Source organism: Macrobrachium nipponense, chromosome 8 (assembly GCF_015104395.2).
Source record: "Macrobrachium nipponense isolate FS-2020 chromosome 8, ASM1510439v2, whole genome shotgun sequence".
In the NCBI taxonomy this organism is placed as follows: Eukaryota; Metazoa; Arthropoda; class Malacostraca; order Decapoda; family Palaemonidae; genus Macrobrachium; species Macrobrachium nipponense.
In genome coordinates, this window is record NC_087203.1 from 68,754,685 (window position 1) to 68,779,073 (window position 24,389).

At 41.6% G+C, this 24,389-nt stretch overlaps 1 protein-coding gene across 1 annotated transcript in view; it reads right to left on the bottom strand.

Moving 5' to 3' along the window:
* The window catches only part of LOC135222821 (adenosine 3'-phospho 5'-phosphosulfate transporter 2-like), an 82,768-nt gene that overhangs the window by 21,495 nt on the left and 36,884 nt on the right, over positions 1 to 24,389 (bottom strand). Inside the window, exons 2-3 of the mRNA XM_064261129.1 lie at positions 11,664 to 11,788; positions 822 to 918 (exon numbers count right to left, since the gene is read on the bottom strand). Of these exons, the coding sequence (XP_064117199.1) occupies positions 822 to 918; positions 11,664 to 11,788 (222 nt within the window). The remainder of the gene's footprint in view (positions 1 to 821; positions 919 to 11,663; positions 11,789 to 24,389) is intronic.

Genomic DNA, 24,389 nt, shown 5'->3' on the forward strand with positions numbered 1-24,389 from the left:
GCTTAATGTCAAGCCCGTCGTAACGGAACCCCTGGGGACTACCTGTATTAATAATAATAATAATAAAATCCATAAGGATCTAATCTTTTTTGTCCTCCTCAGGGAGACACAGCCACCCAACCCCTGCAAACTGGTCTGTCCGCCCGTGGGGGGAACAGTATAAGTAGGGGAATGGAAGGATTGGGGAGACATCCACCCTCCTGCAAACCTGTTTGTCCGCCCTGAGTGGAGTCAGGGTAGGTAGGGGTTCGGGAGGGTAGGGGAGACAGCAACCCTGGGTCCCAGCGTGCATAGCCCACGCCAACAAGCTCATAATAATAATAATAATAATAATAATTGCCACTTGACACAAATACAGTCCATACGACATTAAATGGATAAGATTATATTCTTACATAGTACTGTGTACTGAAATCTTAGAGTAATCTTATAAAGTAAAAATAGAGCATCACCATAAATCTTTAAAAAATCATGATGGATAAAAGTTACACTAGAAGCACCTGCAAATCTTGAATATGAATGGGTGTTCCATAAGCATAAGCATTAGTCCATGTACATACATTTACTACTTGTAAGGAATTCTCCTGCCTACAGCATCATGCACTACTCCATATCACAATGGTGCAATTCAAAATGTAATCAAACTGAAGTGATTAGCTAGTCCAACAACATGAAAAATGTTATACATGTGTAAGAGGAAGTACATATACGTACTGTAAAGGTGCTGTGATGTGGTTTAGGAAAATAATAAAAGCAACAGCCTTTTGTGTATAAACAATATTTTAAAAGCTAAAAATACAGAATTAAACAGGTATACATACTTGAGTAGGGTAATTTAGATATCCAACTGATGAATTTGAAAAGCCCATAGTTCCAACTGTTAGTATAGCAATAGCAATGTAGACTTTTAATGGTATTCTGCAAGATAAGTCAAATGATTAAAATTCAAGCTTAAGCATTAGATAGACAGGAATTATGAATGTGACTGATTCTTAGGAAACATTAGATATTTTGGCACTAGGTTCAATTTTTTCACTGGAGAAAGCAATTACATTGATGATAATCCTGATGGAAATTACCAAGTAATAGTCTCTTATTTTCCTTACTGCAGGGCACAAAAAGACTCATCTTTTATACTTTTTATATGAAAGTTTTTATATGAAAGTATGTACTATGGTAATACAAATTCTTTATTAACCCTTAAACGCCTAAAGGGTATAATAAAAATCGTCTCCCGTATGCCTAGGGGGTCTCGGAGTGAGCAACGAAGCGGAAAAAATATTTTTTCAAAAAATAACAGCACGCTTAGTTTTCAAGATTAAGAGTTCATTTTTGGCTCATTTTTTTGTCATTGCCTGAAGTTTAGCATGCAACCATCAGAAATGAAAAAAAATATCATTATCATATATAAATAATGCGATATATGATAGCGCGAAAACAAAATTTCATCTATAATTGTATTCAAATTGCGCTGTGAGCAAAACGGTTAAAGCTAACGAGTTGATTTTTTTGTTGTGTTGTACACTAAATTGCGATCATTTTGGTATATAACACATTGTATAACAATCAAAGCAACACAGAGAAAATATTATCACAAAATGATGCATGAATTCGTAACACGCGGACATAAAAAAATGTTTTTTCAAAAATTCACCATAAATCTAAATATTGTTCTAGAGACTTCCAATTCATTTCAAAATGAAGATAAATGATTGAATATTACTATACTGTAAGAGTTTTAGCTTACAATTGCAGTTTTTGACCATTTTGGACGAGTTAAAGTTGACCGAATGTCGAATTTTTTTTATATATTATTTTTTTATTTGCAAATATTTCAAAAACGAGAAAAGCTACAACCTTATTTTTTGTTGTATTCTACATGAAATTGCGCACATTTTCATATATAAAACTCTATGAAACGCCTAATATGAAATTGAGCAAATATTCCGAGAATGTGACGTACGCATTTCGGAGATTTGTGGCGGAGAATCCGCGCACGGAGGGAAGGAAAGTTTTTTTTTTAAATTCACCATAAATCTAAATATTGTGCTAGAGACTTCGAATTTGTTTCAAAATGAAGATAAATGACTGAATGTTACTAGACTGTAAGAGTTTTAGCTTACAATTGCGTTTTTCGGCCATTTCAGTTGAGTCAAAGTTGACCGAACATGGTTTTTTTCTATTTATCGTGATTTATATGCTAATATTTCGAAAATGAGAAAAGCTACAACCTTCAATTATTTTTTTTTTGTATTCTACATGAAATTTTGCACATTTTCATATATAAAACTTTATGTAACGGCTAATTTAAAATGGTGCAAACATTACGACAATCTCACGTATGATTTTTTCCGAAGAGTTACCGCGCGGACGTAAGGAAATTTTTTTTTTTTTTCATAAATTCACCATAAACCGAAATATTGTGCAAGAGACTTCCAATTTGTTGCAAAATGAAGATAAATGATTGCATATTACTAGAATATAAGAGTTTTAGCTTACATTTGCGTTTTTCTACCATTTCGGTAGAGTCAAAATTGACCGAAGGTTGAAATTTTGGCACTTATCGTTATTTATATGAAAATATTTCAAAACTGATAAAAGCTACAACCATGGGTTGTGTTTAGTTGTATTGGGCATGAAATTGTGCACATTTCCATATTTAAAACTTTATGTAACGGCTAATTTAAAATGGTGCAAACATTACGACAATCGCACATATGATTTTTTCGGAAGAGTTACCGCGCGGACATAAGGAAAAAGTTTTTTTCATAAATTCACCATAAATCAAAATATTGTGCTAGAGACTTCCAATTTATTGCAAAATTAAGGTAAATGATTGAATATTACTAAAATATTAAATGATTGAATATTACTAAAATATAAGAGTTTTAGCTTACAATTGCGTTTTTCGACCATTTCGGTAGAGTCAAAGTTGACCGAAGGTTGAAATTTTGGCACTTATCGTTATTTATATGAAAATATTTCAAAACTGATAAAAGCTACAATCATGAGTATTTTTTTGTTGTATTCTACATGAAATTGCTTATATTTTCATATATAATACTCCATGTAATGGCTAATTTAAATGGTGCAAAAATTATGTCAAAGTGACAAATAATTCTGAGATGTGTCACTGATCTTTTAGAGCGATACAGAACAAGAAATTCGTGTTCTTCGTTGCGCGCCTGCGTTAACGATTGTAAACAATGATTTGACTCTATGTACTATAAATATTAATGATGTGAATATTACTAAAATATAAGAAGTTTTATAGCTTGCAATTGCGTTTTTTTTTTTTTTTTCGGTACCATTTACGGGTAGAGTCAAAGTTGACCGAAGGTTGAAATTTGGGGGGGGGCACTTTATCGTTATTTATATGAATATTGGTTCAAAAACAATATGAAACTACAATCATGAGTATTTTTTTGTTGTATTCTACATGAAATTGCTTATATTTTCATATATAATACTCCATGTAATGGCTAATTTAAAATGGTGCAAAAATTATGTCAAAGTGACGAAATAATTTCTGAGATGTGTCACTGATACTTTTTAGTGCGATAAGAAAGAAATTCGTGCTTGCGCGCCTGCGTAACGATTGTAAACAAAACAACACCTTGATCCGTGAACTCCCAGCATCCCCCAAGGCACATGATTCAAAAGTTTTCGGCTGGTAGGCCTATAAGTATTTTTCCGCGAATTTTTAAAAAACTTTTCTATGTCGACGTAAAATACATCCAATCGGCACCCGACAGACAATTTATCTCGACGTAAAATACATCCAATAGGCATTTAAGGGTTAAGTGAAACCCCTGAAAATTAAGGAATGCTGTATTGTTCTACATATGTATCTTGAAAAACTGCGATTAAGTATTTTGGCTACAAAATTTCCCAAAATGGCATTGTTCTTTGTACAGTATGCCATAATTATTACTGTTACTATTCAAAAGAAACATACTTTCATAAGGAACAAACCCAAATGGTCGATGATCTGCAAATCTAATTGCCAAAGAACAGAATTTCCATGTGAAAACTGAGAGAAAAAAATAAACCAATAAAAAGGTAAAGTAATACACAAATATTCACACACACAAAAATTGCAATACAACTGAGAAAACCACGGCCACTAGCCCAAGGCATGACAATGAAGCAGAGCCGAAAACTATGTACTCTAATCTAGGTAGGTTGTGTGGATACCAAGAAATGTGATTAAATGCTACATTTAAGTATGTTCAAGACTAACAAGCTAGTAGCTGTGAAAGACCATGATTGTAATCTTCTTTGGTGAGGTGAGACTGGGGGCGTGTTTCCTCTCCAGAAAGTTGCAGTAAGACACAACTACCTTTGCTAATGATTATAACAACAATGCTAATACGTACTTGCCACTAGGGTTGTGGGAGAAAGTTTGTTCATTTTGTATTTTTTCAGGAAAAAAAATATTTTTTTGTATTTTTTTCCAGTTTTTACTTCCATCCAAGTTGTCCATTTTTTGGATATCTTACTTATAGTTGCTATAAGCTTATGATGTTACTTAAGACACACCTTCCTTCTAGATTAGAGGAATTAGAGGAATCATTGAAATAAGGATATTATTTTGCTAAAAATTTTAATATGATTTTTCTCTTCTTTCATTGCTGTATATATATTGAGGTAGGGCAATTTTCTTCTGATATTGGGATATGTAACAAATTAAAATAATTGACCATAGTACCTCATGGTTTCAAGGTACAGTACATATATGATTTTTACTATTAATGTATTGAACATATTATCAAATAAATAAAAAACACTTAAAAGTTAATCCATGCAAACTTTTTTTAACACACCATTAACATTCTGTATACCACAGAAATATGATATTGTTATTTTACAATAAAGTTTTGTACATACTTACCTGGCAGACATATACTTAGCTTACGTCTCTGACGTCACGACAGAATTCAAAACTCGCGGCTAACGCGACAGGTAGGTCAGGTGATCTACCTTACCCGCCGCTGGGAAGCGGGTGTAAGAACCAACATACCTTTCTTGCCAGATTTTTTCTCTCTTATACCTGTCTCCTGAGGGGAGGCTGGGCGGGCCATCAATCGTATATGTCTGCCACGTAAGTATGTACAAAACTTTATTGTAAAATAACAATATCATTTTTGTACATGAACTTTCCTGTCAGACATATACTTAGCTGATTGACACCCTTGGTGGAGGGTACAAGACAGAAAATAACAAAGAAAAGGTAAACAACACCTGTTGTAGGATAAAAATAACCTTGGTTCTTACCTGTTTAGGCTGAAGACTTCATAGATACTGTCTATTAGTCTGCATAGCCATAAGAGCTACAGCGAGGGCGTGACCTACAGCTGAAAAGACTCTTTGGGTCTACTAACGGGACTTGATATCCGCTTACTTAGTAGAATCCAAGTCGGATCATGTCAATGGGGGTTCGCCCTCTTCTATGACAGAACCTGTCCACTACCAACGCAGGGAGCTTCAAACCAAATCCGATCACCTAACCAAACTAAAGTTATTAGTATTACGAAACGAAAAAAGATGCCTACCTGCATCATTTTTCATACAACCATATGAACTCAATTACAAAAACAAGGGAAAAAACTACTAAGGATATGTTCCAGCTCCCTGCCCCAGCACCGAATCCGCCGATACGTACGGGCCTAAAGCGAAGCACTCGTCATACGTAATACTGACGTCTTTTAGGTAGTGGTTGGCGAATACTGAATTACATCTCCAGAATGTAGTTTTCATCAGATTCTGAAGAGACATATTCTTATTAAAGGCCAAGGAAGTAGCAATTGCTCTCACTTCATGAGCCTTGACTTTTAGGAGCTTGAAATGTTCTTCATTACAAGATCTATGTGCTTCTTTCACAAGACTTCTAATGAAGAAAGACAGCGCATTTTTCGACAATGGTCTGCTGGGTCCTTTACAGAGCACCATAGTCTGTCCTCAATGCCCTTAAGGGTTTTCTTCTTCTGAAGGTAGTATTTTAGACTCCTAACAGGGCAAAGAGTTCTTTCAGGTTCTTCCCCTACTAGGGCAGATAATCCACGAACCTCAAAGTTCCTTGGCCAAGGATTTGAGGGGTTCTCATTTTTTGCTAAAAACGAAGGAAGGAAGGAACAAACCACGGAATCTCCTTTGAAACCTACCCTTCCTTCTAGGGCATGAATCTCACTAACCCTTTTAGCGGATGCTAAAGCCATGAGAAAGAGAGCTTTCCTCGTAAGATCTTTGAAGGAGGCTAAATGTGGTGGTTCAAACCTAGAGGACCTCAGGAAACGAAGAACCACGTCCAGATTCCAACTTGGAACCTCGTTCGAAGTTTTCTTGTAAGTTTCAAAAGATCTTAATAGATCATGAAGATCTTTGTTATTCGAAAGATCTAAATTCCTATGTCTGAACACAGCAGCCAGCATGCTTCGGTATCCTTTGATAGTAGATACTGCCAAACCGCATTTTTCTCTGAGGAAAACTAGGAAATCTGCTATCTGAGTCACAGAGGTACTGGAAGAGGAAAACTTCTGGTTCCTGCACCACCTGCGAAAGACGTCCCACTTCGACTGGTAGACTTTAAGGGTCGAAGGTCTTCTAGCTGAGGCAATAGCCTTAGCAGCTTTTGTCGAAAACCCCTTCGCTCTGACCAGACTTTTGACAGTCGAAAGCCAGTCAGATTGAGAGCGGGGAGGTTTCTGTGATACCTGTCGAAGTGGGGTTGTTTGAGCAAATCTTGTCTTTGTGGAAGTGCTCTGGAAAGTCCACCAACCATTCCAGTACCTCTGTAAACCAATCTTGGGCGGGCCAGAACGGAGCTACTAGCGTCATTCTTGTCATCTCTGAGATAGCAAATTTCTTGAGGGTTTGTCCCAGTACTTTGAAGGGGGGAAAGGCGTAGACGTCTAGACCTGTCCAATCTAGGAGAAACGCATCCACTGATACTGCTCCTGGGTCTGAGATCGGGAGCAGTAAAGTTCGATTCTTGCGTTCCTTGCTGTTGCAAAGAGATCGATGTGAGGTCTGCCCCATCTTCTCCACAGGTCTTGGCATACCTCTGAGTGGAGAGTCCACTCGGAAGGCAGGAGTTGATTCTTCCTGCTCAGGAGATCGGCCCTGACGTTCCTTTCTCCCTGTACGAATCTGGTGAGAAGACTGATCTTCCTTGCTTGAGACCACAGCAGAAGATCCCTTGCTGTTTCGTACAGGGAGAAGGAGTGCGTCCCCCCCCTGTTTTTTTATGTACGCCAAGGCTGTTGTGTTGTCCGAATTGACCTGCACTACTGCATTTCGGACGTGGGGCTCGAAGGCTTTCAATGCCATCCAGACTGCCATCAACTCTTTCTTGTTTATGTGCCAGGACACCTGACACTTCTCTTGTCCCGAGCATCGCTCCCCAACCTGCTTCCGATGCGTCGGAAAACAACACATGGCTGGGTTCGGCATGTAAAGAGACATTCCTTCCACAAACGAAGCGGGTTGTTCCACCACCGAAGGTTTCTCTTGATTCCCCTTGAGATCTTGAAGGAGAACTCCAGATCTAGGGAGAGACGCCTCCAGTTCTGGTATAGGAAGAACTGTAGAGGCCTGAGATGCAACCTTCCTAGAGAAACGAATTGCTCCAACGAGGAGAGTGTCCCCAGCAGACTCATCCACTCCCTCGCTGTGCATGCATCTTTCTCTAGGAAGGTCGTTATTTTCTCGTAGCAACGAGCTATCCTCTCTGGCGACGGAAAAGCCCGAAAAGCCAGAGAAGCTATCCGAATCCCCAGATAGATCCGCTCTTGACTGGGGATTAATTGAGACTTCTGGAAGTTCACCAGAAGTCCCAGAGGAACTTGCCAAAGGTAAGGGCCTTTTGAAGGTCCTCCAGACATCTTTCTTGAGACTCTGCTCTGATTAGCCAGTCGTCGAGATAAAGCGACACCCTCACTCCCTCCAAATGTAGCCACTGCGCCACGTTTTTCATTAACCCCGTGAAAACTTGGGGTGCAGTCGATAGGCCGAAGCACAAGGCCTTGAATTGGAAGATGTTTCCTCCCATCATGAATCGAAGATACTTCCGTGAAGAAGGATGGATCGGCACATGAAAGTAAGCGTCCTGAAGGTCTAGAGACACCATCCAGTCCCCTGGACGAAGAGCCGCTAACACTGAGGAAGTTGTCTCCATGGCGAACTTCCTCTTTTCCACAAAGACGTTCAGGGCGCTTACATCCAAAACCGGTCTCCATCCTCCTGAGTTCTTCGGAACTAGGAATAGTCTGTTGTAAAATCCCGCAGAGCAGTGATCTTTCACTAGTTCTATAGCCTCCTTCTCTAGCATGAGATCTACTGCTAGAGAAAGGGCTTGATTCATGATGGGGTCCTTGTACTTGGCCACCAACTCCCTCGGAGTTGTCGTCAATGGTGGTCTTGACGAAAAGGGAATGAGGTATCCTTTGCTGACAATCGATAGGGACCAATTGTCTGCCCCTTTGTGGGCCCAGACGTCGGCAAATTTAGTATCTGGCCACCCCCACTGATGTCTGGAGTCCTTGATTGCTATTTCTTCCCTCTGACTGACCTAGAGAAGGTTTTACCTCTCTTAAAAGGTCTAGTTCCTCTGGTTGCAGAACCTCTGACAGCGGGTCCTCCTCGAAAGGGCTCCTGCCTCAGAGGAGTCTCTTTCTTGGCCTTGGGTTGGAAGACAGAGCGAGGTTTCCTGGCCGCCTGGGCTAACATGTCCTGAGTAGCCTTAGCTGAAAGGGCACATCGAGACATCTTGAATAATCTTCTTGGGGAACAGAAGAGGAGAGAGTTGAGCATACATAAGCGAGGCTCTTTGCGCATGTGAAACTGCCTTAGTGAGAAACGAGCAGTAGACAGACCGCTTCTTAATAACTCCAGCTCCAAACAGTGAGGAGACTTCACTCGATCCGTCTCTCACTGCTTTATCCATGCAAGTGAGGACGCAGTTAAGATCTTCAGGAGACAGAGAATCTGGGGTCTGGGTCTTATTAGCCAGAACTCCTAAAGACCAATCAAGGAAGTTTTGAAAACTTCCAGACTCGGAACTTCCCTTCAGTAGGTGGTCAAGTTCGTTCATCCCCCACGTAGTCTTGGCGGACAAGAGGGCGGAACGACGAGCAGAATCCACCAATGAAGAGAAGTCCGAGTCCGCAGACGAAGGGAGAGCGAGGCCTAAAGGTTCTCCCGATTCGTACCAGAATCCCAATCTGCCAGTCAGTTTAGACGGAGGGAAGGAAAAAACCGTCTTCCCTTTCTCTTCCTTAGAAAGGAGCCATTCCCCAAAACCTCTAAGCGCCTTCTTCATGGAAACAGTAGGTTTTCATCCTTACACAAGACGAAACCTTCGACGTCTTCGAAGTGGAGAATAACGAAAGAGGAGAAGGAGGAGCCACAGGAGAAAGATATCTCCAAACTCTTGCAGGAGCAAATCTGTCAGCCTCTTATAGGAGGAAACAGAGGAGTCTTTTGGTCCTTCTTCTTCTGAGGGTCCTGTTCTTCCTGAGCTGAAGAACCCTCATGATCCTTAGAGGCGCGACTATTCTTAAAAGTGTCTCTAGAGGAAGTAAGACGTATACGTCTTGGAGACAAAGCTTCAGAAACGTGTCTACTTGCAACCTCCTTCTTGGCTGGAGGAGTGCGTTTCCCAGATTCTTGGAGCCTAACAGGAGTAAGGCGGCTGTCAGGAGCAGAGCGCCTGTTTGAAGAAGAACTTCTCTCAGGCTCTTGGCGCCTATCCAAAGGAGAGCGGCTACCAGGCGAACAGCGCCTGCCATACGAGAAACGTCTACCAGGCTCTTGGCGCCTGAACCGAGGCGAGAGGATCTCTGGCGACGAGCGCCTACTAGGTGAGCGCCTACAAGGGGAGAAGCGCCTGCTAGGATCTCGGCGCCTGACTCGAGGAGAGTGAAAGTCAGGAGAAGAGCGCCTGCCAGGAGAAACGCGCCTAACAAGCTCTTGACGCCTGTCCAGCGAAGAGCGCCTGTCCGATTTAGGGCGCTTGTCAACAGGAGAGTGGAGAGACGAGGAGCGGCTACGAGGCGAGTAGCGCCTACTAGGCTCTTGGCACCTGTCAAGGGGAGCGATCCTGTCTCGAGAAGAGCGCCTGTAGGGTGAAGATCTCCTACACGCAGTTTGCTCCTTGTCCGAAGGAGAAACCTGTCTGTCAGGCGAATGGCGCTTGGACGCAGATGGGATCTTGTCCGAAGCAGAAAGTCTCCTGCGAGAATCCGAACGCACAGGTGAGCGCGCCGCTTCCGTCGAATAGCGAGAGTCAGGAGAGGGGAGCCTGGACTTCTTTACAGGAAGCAAGACGTCCTTCCTACGACGAGACGACACGCAAAGAGAAGCCAGACCAGAGCCGAAATCCGCGCCTGAAGGTTAGCCAACACCCTTGCAGGAGAATTCACAAACTCTTGAACAGGTGACGAGGCTCGATCTCTGCTCGGGGAACGATACTCCTGAGATCTCTTACGTTTCTTCGCTTCCCACCTCAGGCTCTTCCGAAAAAACTTCAGGGCTGGATGGACGGGCGCAGGGAGCGTTCCAGGCTCTCTTCGAAGGGCGCGAGGCTTCCGAAGAGCTCCATCCTCGTTTAGGAGAAGGCGAAGGCGAAGAAGAGAAGCATTGGCGCAATATTTCTCTCTTAGAGCGATCCAAGGTAGCCTGGGAACGATCAACAGGAGCTACCGAGGGGACGCCTGACCGGTGGGGATGCTCCCTAACCCTTCCTGCGGCTTTCGACTTTCCTCCTCCACTGGGACTGGGAGTCTGGAAGAGGTCTAGGCCTGGAAGCATTAGGGATCCGATCAGACGCACCCTCCACTGCAACTGGGTTCACTGCACAAATCACTATTGGAATCACTCTTACCTTCTAATTGTTTGATTTTCCTCTCCATACTGCGAATGGTGGCTTTCATGGAGGCCACTTCCGAAGGCGCATCTTCGGCTTCGGTGCAGGGAGCAGGAGCTGAAACTGACAAAGGAGCTACTTCTAAAATAGGATTATCTACATCCAACTCACTAATACGAGATCTACTACTGCTCCTAGAAGAAGCTTTCCTAACTTTATCCTTTTCAAGCTTCCTCAAGTAGGAAGACAAAGACTTCCATTCATCCTCATTCAGCTTTTCACATTCATTACAAGGATTATTAAAGGTGCATTCATTCCCTCTACACTTCAAACATACCGTGTGAGGGTCTACCGCAGCTTTCGGTAGCCTCACCTTACACTCAGTCATACAACAAACTCTAAACATAGCAGTTTTCTTAGTATCAACATCAGACATCATGAATCCAAGAAAAAATCTAAAGAAAAGTCAAATAACTGTCCACAATCGCGAATGCCAGGCCAAAAGATCGGGTACTTCACCAAAAGTCCTTAGAAACAATCCAGGGCGAAAACGAGAAAAGAATCCAACTGTCAAGAGGTAACCGACAACAGGTGTGGTCGACACCGACGACAGAAAAAATCTGGCAAGAAAGGTATGTTGGTTCTTACACCCGCTTCCCAGCGGCGGGTAAGGTAGATCACCTGACCTACCTGTCGCGTTAGCCGCGAGTTTTGAATTCTGTCGTGACGTCAGAGACGTAAGCTAAGTATATGTCTGACAGGAAAGTTCATGTACAAAAATAAATTTTACCAAACTTACTTTTTACTGATACTCTCTCCTGATGCAATGATTTGGATGGCTGCAAAAGCTGTGTAGTAGGCAAACTGTATTAAAGTTAAGTACCACCCATGTGGACGCATTCCCTCCAGAGTAAAAATCAGTTCCTGAAATAAAATTGTACTTTACATGTCACACCAATTACTAAAATTCCTAAACTATTAATTTCCATTTTTTAAATATGATATTGTTATGATACAATAAAGTTTCATACATACTTACCTGGCAGATATATAGGTACATAGCTATCGACTCCGTCGTCCCCGACAGAAATTCGAATTTCGCGGCACACGCTACAGGTAGGTCAGGTGATCTACCGGCCTGCCGCTGGGTGGCAGGACTAGGAACCATTCCCGTTTTCTAATCAGATTCTCTCTTCCACCTGTCTCCTGCGGGGAGGCTGGGTGGGTCTTCAATCGTATATATCTGCCAGGTAAGTATGTATGAAACTTTATTGTATCATAACAATATCATTTTCATACATTCAACTTACCTGTCAGATATATACATAGCTGATTGACACCCTTTGGTGGAGGGCAAGAGACAGCTAACTCCTGACTAGACAGGTAAACAACATATGTTGTAGGTATTTATAGACCTTGGTTCCTCTGTGTTTCTAGACGAAGGGTCGACTTCCTAGCTATTGCATAGGAGTCTGCTTCGTCTCAAGAGCCTTAGCAAGATAGTGATCTGTGGCCAAGAGTTCTTGTGGGTCTACCGATGGGGTCTTATCCACTTACTCGGTCGAGCCTAATTGGCATTTGTCAATGGGTGCTAATCCGCTTATATGACAATATGCCTATGCCTATTGGCATAACTAAGGAGCGCAACACTGATCCCGATCACCTGTTCCTAACATGAGGGTTCGCGCTAGAATTGAAAAAGAGTTATCCCCCAAACTCCTTTCAAACCTCAAAAAAAAAATCACTAAGTTAAAATAAATTCAACTCATTATTAAAGGATCAGTGTCGGCTCCTTATCCCAGCAACGTATCCGCTGACACGTATAAACCAAGAGAGAAGGATCTCTCGTAGGTTAACTTGAAGTCCTTCGTGTAATGAGCAGTCAACACATAGTTGCATCTCTCATATGTTAAAGCTAATATGTCTTCCTGACATATTGTTACAAAAAGAACAAGAATTTGCAAAAGCTCGCACTTCATGAGCTTTTAAATTCTCAGCTGTTTGAAGGTATCATCAAGTCACTTATGAAGTGCTTTAGAGATCACCATTGTTTCAAAGACTAGGACTTTCTTTGAACTGGATCTCATCTGGATGAAGCCTAGCGCCTGGCTTGCGCCTGGCTGGCGCCTCGCCCTGGCTGGCGCCTTGCGCCTGCCTGGCTCCTTGCGCCTGGCTGGCGCATCCTGTTTGCCTGGCGCCTCGCGCCTGGCTGGTGCCTCGCACCTTGCCAGTGCCTTGCGCCTGTTTGGAGCCTCGCGCCTGGCGCGTGGCTGACTTCTCCCCACTTGCTGGAGCTTCGAGCTTGTTAAGAGTTTCGAGGAAAACTGGCGATGTCCACATCGGACACTTTTTCCCGATTTGTTCGCCTCTAGCACACTGCGCCAGGTTTTGGAGGCCCGCTCTTCTCCTCATCAGACAATGACAGTGTTCATATTGACTGTCTTTCTCTGGCGTCTTCACGCCTGTTTTGGCATTTGGCGCCTGACTGGCGCTACATTGTCCGAAAGTCCTGAAGATCCACCATCGTTTATCAGGAGACTGGAGAAGGGTGGAAGAAATTCTTTCACTTTGAGCTTTTGGCCTTTCCGGCAAGGGGAGGTGATTTTAGTCAGCTACATCCAGTAGACGATAGGAAATCTAAAAGTCCGAGAGACAAGTCTTCCTCCGAGGAGGATCCTTATTGAATATTTCCGTTGCTAACGAGTTCTCCTCCTACATGTTGATGAGTTTTCTCGTTGCAGAAGCTTCCTTATCCTTGCCCGAAGGAAGGGAAGGAGCCTGGAAGTTTAAAGAGATTCTGAGCTGAAATTGGTAGGACTCCTGATTTCTAGCTCTTCAATGTATCTCTCTGAACCTTTTGGGAAGTAGTTTGAGCCCTCATCACGTTCCAAAGACTCAGGGGTAAACGTTTAAACCTTGTCTTCTTCTGTAGATGACGTCAATACATTACCTGGACAACGAAACCTCTATCTGAAAGCGTTGATCCAAAGAATAAAAGGCTTTAGTTCTTTTGCCAAACATACTATGCTGGCCAGAACCCATTGCCGAGTCTTCATAGAATTTGATTCCAGATTCTAAAGCCCAAAATTTCACTTGTCCTTTTGATCGTTTAGGACCAAGAGAAACATTTGATTAGGAGCAGTTCCATCTTGTCGGAACACGGAATCTGAGGCCCAAATTAGGATCCCATGCTAAGTATAAGATCTCTTACTCTTATCGTATAGAGGTATTGTATAAGATCCCGAAGATCTTAATTCTCTACTATCTCTAATATTCTTTGTCGAGACAGAGTATATCTTTTTACTGTGTTCATTGATAGCATAAAATACCAAGGTGATTCTTCCCCCTGAAAGGGAAGAAAACCATTATGTGGTTCACAGAGGTATCGGAAGAGGACAGTTTCCCCTTTCCATCTAGCACAATCTGCAGCAACTCTATGTCTTCAACATATTTAAAGGAATTATCAAGCTTCCCTTGAAAAATCCTCTCATTCATATTTACTTCTGGTCAGTCTGCACGCAGACAGACTCAGAGTGGATAGGTTTTTTCAGGTCCAATATTTATAATAGATTCCGATAAAATCTCTACTCTCTTAGAAAAACCTTCCGACACATGCTGAGAGAAGAACATGACCTCTGTGAATCCAACCTTTTTATTGCCAAAATGATGCATTCATCTTCTTCCTTTGACGCCCATTTATTATAATATCTGTTAAGAATATATATAACTAGGGGAAAAAAGACTAAAGTTTATTCCCCTATTTAAATTAAAGATGGCGTATCTTGCTACCTCTCTTGTTTCGAGGAAAAGGAAGCAATCTATAAGAAGCTCGTTCGTCTTCTACCTTGCGAAGAGATCTGTGAATACTTTCCGCAGGTTCTGACAACTCTTTCCAATAAATGTTAAACATACGTTAACAGTTATTATCGTCGATCAAGAAGGTTCTCACGGACGTGCAAAATCCCGCATCGAACCTGGTAAGGATCGTTACGTTCCGTGTCTGTTTCCAAATAGGTTAAATCGTGCTCTGCCGAATTAAAATCCTTTATAATACCGTCACATTGTGGTAAACAGCATTCATCTAGGAAACTCTTGTAAGGATAGTAGGAACTCTGTAATTAACCACGGTGTGTGCATAAGGCTTAACCGTAACCGTTATCTTAAGGTGAATTTTCTACTACATTCTTTCCTCGCCGAGGCAGAGAGAGATCCTTAGCAAAACGAATACGATGTTATTCATGTTTGCCTAAAAATCCCCTCAATTCGTCGTTAAGTCCCTGATTGTAGGGGGAATATACGGTGAAGCATTCGATCCCTTAGGAGAGAGAGATGTAACCAACCGTTCACGACCGAGAACCGGATGGTACTGGATTGGCTTACAGTTACAGCCGTCTCGTTCACTGCCTGGCTGCATTCATTCTGAGTTGCCAGTTACTCCCTTCAATGAATGGATATAATAAAATTATTCTCGAGCCTAAGAAAGCTCTCAATAATGCAAATTTAAGCCAAACAACCTTTGTTAAATACCGAAGCTGAGTAGGTATTGTCGTAACAAACCTTTTAAGCAAAGTCCTTACTAGAAATCCTGTAAGGATATAGATAATTCCGTAGCGAACCAGAAAGGCAACTATGGTATGCGTATATGACTTGTCATTCAGTAGTCGTATACACTAAGTCTTCTACGACATTCTTTCCTCTACGACATGCAGAGAAAGAATGGAAATCTTACTCTCTTCGTTCTTTTCGTCAATAAACCCGAATGAGTATTAGTCGAAAGAGATCGCAAATGACAACCGAGAATCGAAGAGAATCTCTCTAGCTTTTATTATCTTGGAGATAAGTCCGTATTTTACGCCTTTCTTATCTGGAAGAGCCTCTAATCAATGAATGAGAGCTCGTACAAATCTTGTTCAGCTTCCAAACGATTGCCCCTCTTTCTGTAAATGGTTGGTTGCATTATTTTTTAGAAGGAGGATGATTTTAATATCCTCTTACTAATACTGAACTAATTCTCACAATTCTGCTCTATCTTCTATTCCTCAAGTTGGGAGAAGATTGAGCAACCGGAGGAGAGCGCTTCCTTTCGAAAGGTGAAGGGGTTCTAGCAGTACCGACTCTAACTTGACAAGGGCTACGGCAGCCTGTGCTACATCTTGAGTCCCTGCCAGGAAAAAGCCAAACTTGCTCTTGCCTTTATTGCATTAAGACTATCCTGACAAGGGCGACGGCCGCCTGTGCGACAACTCCTGTCCCTATCAGGAGAAGCCTCGAATGTCTTTCACCTTGTAGGAGAAAGTGCCTGGCGCTAAGCAGGAGTATCTTGCCTAGAATACTCCTGGCGCCTGGGAGGAGTATCGCGATCTCGGAATACTGCTCGTGCTCGGAATACTCCTGGCGCCTGGCAGGAGTATCGCGTTCCGAATACTCCTGGCGCCTGGGAGGAGTATCGTGCTCGAAATACTCCTGGCGCCTGGCAGAAGTATCGCTTTCCTAGGAGGAGTATCGTGATCGGAATACTCCTGGCGCCTGGTAGGAGTATCACGTTCCGAATACTCCTGGCGCCTGTGAGGAGTATCGTGCTCGGAATACTCCTGACGCCTGGCAGAAGTATCGCTTTCCTAGGAGGAGTATCGTGATCGGAATACTCCTGGCGCCTGGTAGGAGTATCACGTTCTGAACACTCCTGGCGCCTGGGAGGAGTATCGTGCTCGGAATACTCCTGGTGCCTGGCAGGAGTATCGCGTTCCGAATACTCCTGGCGCCTGGGAGGAGTATCGTGATCGGAACACTCCTGGCACCTGGCAGGAGTATCGCGTTCCGAATACTCCTGGCGCCTAGGAGGAGTATCGTGATCAGAATACTCCTGGATCCTAGCAGACGTATCGCGCCTGGAAAGTTTTTCTTGTGCGGAAGGTTCCGCGCGCCTGGAAAGTTCCGCGTTCGGAATGTTCCGCTTATCCGGAAAAAGATTCCCGCTTGGAAAATTCCGAGCATCTGAAAGGCGATCCTCGCCTGGAAAGTTCTTTACGTCTGGAAGCTTCCGCTTGTGCGGAAGGTTCCGAGTTATAGTCAAATTCCGCTTATGTGAAATATTCTGCACATTTGGAAAATATTCCTTCTTGGAAAATTCCAAGAGCCTGGAAGGCGATTCGAATCTGGAATCTTCCGCCTTCTGGAAGGTTCCGCTTGTGCGGAAGGTTCCGATCTCTTGTACACTTGTTCTTGCTTAGAATTCGACAATACTTCCATTTTCGTCCATAGCCCTCCCTTTCTTCTGAATGAGAAGGACTTCCATTTCTGATGAAGATCCTGGTTCATAGTGTTTTAGGCACTTTGCGCCTCTATTCAGGCTCTTCAGGTGCTTTGCGCCTCGTTTCAGGCACTTTGCGCCTAGTTACCGGAGCTTCATGCCCAAGGAGCTAGAAGCTTAAAAGTTATATATATATATATGTGTAATCACTAAACGAGATCCATATAATTCATTCGATCAACAAATATTCTTTAATATCTAATTCGTTATTCTCAGAATAGATATATTTTCATATACACGTACCGATGAGGAATTTATTGAAATAACTATTTCAAACCCCCATGGGATAGAGGACCCCCCCCCCGTCCAGCTGTACGGGGGACGAACCCGGATAGGGCAATGCCTCTACCACAACTGTTATCGAATGATGTCTTCCTTTCTCCGTCTCTTCTGAGGTTCCGATAGCCAGACGAGATTATCTTGCATCTTCATTTAATCTACGCCGTTGAATGTTTCTTCTCCTTATTCGTCAAGACGATAATAATAAGGGGAACACATTGAATTAGGATGCCTTTCCAATGGCTATCCCTGGCAGTCTGGGACGTCCTACAGAACCTGCCGAGGGGACGCCTGATCGGTGGGGATTCTCCGTAACCTCCGTAAGTCTTTCGACATTCCTTCTCCTCTGGGCCTGTGAACTTGGAAGAGGTCTAGACCTGGGAGCGAGACAAGAGCCGATCAGACGCACCCTCTATTGCAATGGGGAACACTATAATCACTTCTTACCTTATAATAGCTCGTATCTTGAGCTACTTCCTTTATCTTCAAATTGCAAATGAATTTGTAGTTTCTGTGAAGTAAGAAGGTGATGAGGAAACTACACTACTAGTACTGTTAATATTCTAACTGCTCGTCAGAACGAGAGCTATTAAAGCTTCTAAAGAAAGCATATCTAGTTCTATGTTTTTCTGACTTCCTCAAATAGGAAGTTACCTTATTTTCCTCAATCAAATTCTAACATTTATTACACTTTATCAATGAATAAATATTTATATTTCCCTTTCTTGCAAACTATGTAATTGTCTACCGAAAACTTCGGTAGTTACACATCCTCTATTCTTCGAAAACTTCGAAGTTAATTCATTAAAAGTTATTAAAAACGTATGCCCAACCACCGATCCAGTACTTCCCTGTAAAAGTCGGCCCAGAAGATCAATGGCGATGAAACACGAAAATCAAATCAGGAGGGAAAGTAAACATATGTTTACATTCCCAGCGACAGAGAGAATCTGATTAGAAAACGGGAATGGTTCCTAGTCCTGCCACCCGCAGCGGCAGGCCGTAGATCACTGACCTACCTGTAGCGTGTGCCGCGAAATTCGAATTTCTGTCGGGGACGACGGAGTCGATAGCTATGTATATATCTGACAGGTAAGTTGAATGTATGAAACTTTATTATCAAAACAGAGAAACAATATACCGTTCAAAATTCATGTAAGCTAGGGTTGGTTAAAAGAGAGTGGAACACAAGGCTGCCTACCCTAAAGTGAGCACAATCGCCTTTCTCTATTTATATACGGTGGTCACCCCGTATTCGCAGGGAATGCGCACCAGACCCCCCGTGAATAGTTAGAACCCGCAAATAGTTGGAACCCCTATAAAACGGCTTAAGACCTCCTATTTGTTCATGAAGCTTACCTGCCAGATATATATATAGCTGTATTATCCGAAGTCCGACAATTTCAAAACTCCTGGCACACGCAGTGGTCGGCCAGGTGGTAGTACCCATTCCCGCCACTGGGAGGCGGGCATCAGGAACCATTCCCATTTTCTATTCAGATTTTCTCTGTCGCCGGTAATGTCAACACTTGTTTTCAGTACCTCCGTCATTGGATTTTGGAACTTCTTTGGCTACATGAGTATCCCGATTGATTTTTGGTTATTTGATTTGGATCGGTGGCTAGGCATACGCTAATTGTGGAATTGTTTTTGAATTTGGCTTGATTTTTCCTTAACTTAAGATGTCTGAGTCTAGTTCGACTAGCGCCAGAATATGTTGTGTGGAAGAATGCAAGGTGAGGCTACCGAAAGCTTCGGTAGACCCTCACACAGTGTGCGCAAATTGTAGGAAACATGTTTGTATGTTTGATGATCGCTGCAATGAGTGTGAAAGTATGTCTGATTCTGCGTGGAAGGCGTATGAATCATATGTACGTAAACTAGAAAGTGATAGGGTAAGGAGGTCTTCCACCAGGAGTGTAACACCCGTTACCCATCCAGTAGAATTTATCCCTCCGAAACCTGTGAAGCCTTCGGGCCCTTCAGTAGTGTCTGTGAAGGGTAATACCCTATCTTTGATTCTTGAATCGTTGCGTAGCCTGGAATCAAAAGTGCTTACATTGGAAAATGTTAACCCTTAAACGCCGAAGGGGTATATTAAAAATCGTCTTCCGTGTGCCTGGGGGGTCTCGGAGTGAGCACGGAAGCGGAAAAAATATTTTTCTCAAAAAATCACAGCGCGCATAGTTTTCAAGATTAAGAGTTCATTTTTGGCTCATTTTTTTGTCATTGCCTGAAGTTTATAGTATGCAACCATCAGAAATGAAAAATTATCATTATCAATATATAAATAATGCGATATATGATAGAGCGAAAAAACAAAATTTCATATACAGGCGGTCCCCGGGTTACGACGGTTCCGGCTTACGACGTTCCGAGGTTACGACGCTTTTTCTTAAATATTCAATGGAAAAATCCGTCCTGGGTTACGACGCTTGTTCCGAGGTTACGACGCTGACGCTTCCGACGCTACCGAGTTAACGCGCTTTTAAAAAACGCATACTATGATAAAAATCCTTTATAGTTTAGCACAGTATATTAATAAAAATAAGTTTCTGGTTAGATTACAACAAAAATTTTGAGATTATGATGATTTTCAACACTTTTTATGTTGTATTTTTCTATGTTTTTTAGTGACGCCTCATATGCGGAACTAGTTTTTCCGAGCAATGAATACATACTAGTTTACATATAACAGTCCAAAAGCGCAAATAATGAAAAAATCATTGCTTGTTTCCAGTAATAATAACAAAACGAAGTTTCTGGTTAGATTACAACGCAAATTCCAAGTATCCAAAGAGACATTATCCAGTAATTTGATCAGAGAGAGAGAAGAGAGAGAGAGAGAGAGAGAGAGAGATAGAGAGAGAAGAGAGAGAGAGAGTGGCGTTCCGACGCTCCGAGTTAAGGACAGAGAAGTGTTCGTTTCGTTAAACGGCCTCTGACTCATGCCAGTAAATGTTTTGTTGATACTAATAATATAAGCCTATTTAACGATAAGTTTACTTTAATTAGTCTATATGATACGTAAATAGTAAATCAACTGTTCTTGTAGCCCTCAATATTTGGCAAAATCGAAGTATCCAAAGAGAGACATTATCCAGTACGTAATTTGATCAGAGGAGAGAGAGAGAGAGAGAGATGAGAGAGACGAGAGAGAGAGAGAGAGAGACCGAGAGAGCGAGAGAGAGAGAGAGAGAGAGAGAGAGAGAGAGAGAGAGAGAGAGAGAAGAGACGCTTTGGCAACAATGGTCTCGGGGGTTTTTTATAGCTTCCTTCTGCTTGATGATCGTGGATATTGTAGAAGGATTTCGACCATACTCGTTTGCCAAATCGACGATACGAACGCCACGTTCATGCTTTGCTATAATTTCATGTTTTGCTTCCATCGAAATAATTTTCTTGGGTTTTTTCTTATCACCTGCTTTGTCTTTAGCTTTGAGACCCATGGTTAATAATAAAATAGACAAAATAACACGAAAAATAGGCGCAAATACAACGAACTAAACAACGACGTGTTAACATGCAGCACCAACAAACAAACAGACTGAACGCCATTTATCGGTCGCCTATACAACTAACACTCATCGCAAAATTGTATCTCAAATATTTTCGTTGTATATCAAAGCTTGTATTTTCGCAAATTTTCTGTTATATCTCAAAACATTCGTATATTAGGGCAATCGTATGTTCAAGTTTCCAATGTAATTTGATCAGAGAGAGAGAGAGAGAGAGAGAGAGAGAGAGAGAGATAGAGAGAGAGAGAGAGAGAGAGAGAGAGAGGAGAGAGAGAGAGCTTTGGCAACAATGGTCTCGGGGATTGACGTAACCTTTTATTTTACTGAACAGATTAGGACAGTAGAAGTGTTCGTTTCATTTTAAAAGCTGGCCCTCTGACTCATGGCAGGAAATGTTTTGTTGATACTAATATATAAGCCTATTTAAAAAGATACATTTACTTTAATTAGTCTATATGATACGTAAATAGTAATCAGCTGTTCTTGTAGCCCTCAAGATTTGCAAAATCACTCCAGGTTGTACATAAAACTTCAAGAATTGTAGTGTCACCAGAGGATTACAATAGTTTTTACCTTCAAGAACCAGCATTCTTTTATGAAAATAACTCCAGGTTGTACATAAAACTACAGGAAACCACATGTAGTGTAACCAAAGGATTACAAGTAAGGTTTTTTAATTTTTAACTTTTTATTAGTTTAAGACATATTTCCAAGCGTCGTTCCGGCTTACGACGATTTTCGGCTTACGACGCGTCTCAAGAACGGAAACCCCGTCGTAACCCGGGGACTGCCTGTATAATTGTATTCAAATCGTGCTATGCGCAAAACGGTTAAAGGTAACGAGTTAATTTTTTTTCGTTGTAATCACTAAATTGCAATCATTTTGGTATATAACACATTGTATAATGATAAAAGCCAACACAGAGAAAAATATTATCACAAAAATGATGCATGAATTTGTAACGAGTGGACGTAAACAAATATTTTTTTCAAAAATTCACCATAAATTCAAATATTGTCCTAGAGACTTCCAATTTGTTTCAAAATGAAGACAAGTGATTGAATATTACTATACTGTAAGAGTATTAGCTTACAATTGCAGTTTTTGACCATATATGACGAGTTAAATTTGACCGAATGTCAAATTTTTTTATATATTTTTTTTATATGCAATTATTTCGGAAATTAGAAAAGCTACAACCTTCAAATATTTTTTGTTTTATTCTACATGAAATTGCACACATTTTCATATTTAAAACTCTATGAAAGGCCTAATATGAAATGGAGCAAATATTCCGAGAATGCGACGTAAGCATTTCGGAGATTTGCGGCGGAGAATCCGCGCGCTGAGGGAAGGAAAGTTTTTTTTTTTAAATTCACCATAAAACTAAATATTGTGCTAGAGACTTTGAATTTGTTTCAAAATGAAGATAAATGACTGAATATTACTAGACTGTAAGAGTTTTAGCTTACAATTGCGTTTTTTCGACCATTCGGTAGAGTCAAAGTTGACCGAACGTGGTTTTTTTCTATTTATCGTGATTTATATGCAAATATTTCGAAAATGAGAAAAGCTACAACCTTCAATTATTTTTTGTTGTATTCTACATGAAACTGCGCACATTTTCATATATAACACTTTATGTAACGGCTAATTTAAAATGGTGCAAACATTACCACAATCGCACATATGATTTTTTCGGAAGAGTTACCACGCGGACGTAAGGAAAAATTTTTTTTTTTCATAAATTCACCATAAATCGAAATATTGTGCTAGAGACTTCCAATTTGTTTCAAAATTAAGGTAAATGAATGAATATTACTAGAATATAAGAGTTTTATCTTACAATTGCGTTTTTTGACCATTTCGGTAGAGTCAAAGTTGACCGAAGGTTGAAAATTTGTCACTTATCATTTTTTATATGAAAATATTTCAAAACTGATAAAAGCTACAACCATGGGTTGTTTTTAGATGTATTGTACATGAAATTGCGCACATTTTCATATATAAAACTTTATGTAACGGCTAATTTAAAATGGTGCAAACATTACCACAATCGCACATATGATTTTTTTCGGAAGAGTTACCGCGCGGACGTAAGGAAAAAGTTTTTTCATAAATTCACCATAAATCGAAATATTGTGCTAGAGACTTCCAATTTGTTGCAAACTGAAGGTAAATGATTGAATATTACTAAAATATAAGAGTTTAGCTTACAATTGCATTTTCGACCATTTCGGTAGAATCAAAGTTGACCGAAGGTTGAAATTTTGGCACATCGTTATTTATATGAAAATATCTCAAAAGTGATAAAAGCTACAATCATGAGTATTTTTTTGTTGTATTCTACATAAAAATGCGCACATTTTCATATACTATAATACTCCATGTAACGGCTAATTTAAAATGGTACAAAAATTATGTCAAAGTAACGAACTAATTTCCGAGATGTGTCACCGATACTTTTTAGTGCGGCAAAAAAGAAATTCGCGCTTGCGCGCCTGCGTAACGATTGTAAACAAACAACACCTTGATCCGTGAACTCCCAGCATCCCCCAAGGCGCATGATTCAAGAGTTTTCTCCTGGTAGGCCTATAAGTATTTTTCCGTGAATTTTTAAAAAAACTTTTGTATGTCGACGTAAAATACGTCCAGTCGGCACCCGAGAGACAAAAAATGTCGACGTAAAATACGTCCACTCGGCGTTTAAGGGGTATTAGTGCTGTGATGTGTAGTGATAATGCCCCGAGTGTTGCAGAGGGGGTATCGGACCAATCTGATATCCCTTCGGCAAGACCTGGGGACGCTTCCCAGGCTGCCAAAGTTCGTAAACGAATCTTAAAAGAGTGTTTTTCATCGTCAGAGACGTCCTCCCCGCGCAGCGGTTGGAGCTCTCGGAAGGGATCGCGCCCTCTGAAGAGAACGAAGACGCTAGATGTAGCACAGGCGGCCATTGTCTCTTTTTCCTCAGAGGAGGTCGCTTCACGTCCGTTAGCTCCTTCGGTTTTGCGGTTGTCTCCGGAACAATTTGAAGACTTTCCGCCGCAAAAGAGAGCAAAGGTGCAAGATGTTGCACAGGCGGCCGTCACCTTTGGTCTCAGGGAGAAGGGCGCTTCAGGTCCTTTCTCTTTTACTGTTTTGCGACCTTCGCCGGAGAGGACGTCTTCTGACGATAATGTTTTTGAGCGCCCTGGTTGCTCTAAAGATAAATCCGTGGCGGTCCATGTGAGGAGGAGGAGGGCTTCCCCTCGCCCCTCGTCTTCTCACAGGATCAGCCCTTCACCGAGGAAGGAATGTGCTAGCTCGAAGAGGATTGAGGATTTGCAACATCAACTTGCCTCTTTAATTGCAGAGAAAGAGGGAAAGCCACGTCACAGGAGGAAGGATGATGGGCTGCCAGTCAAGACAACAGCGAGG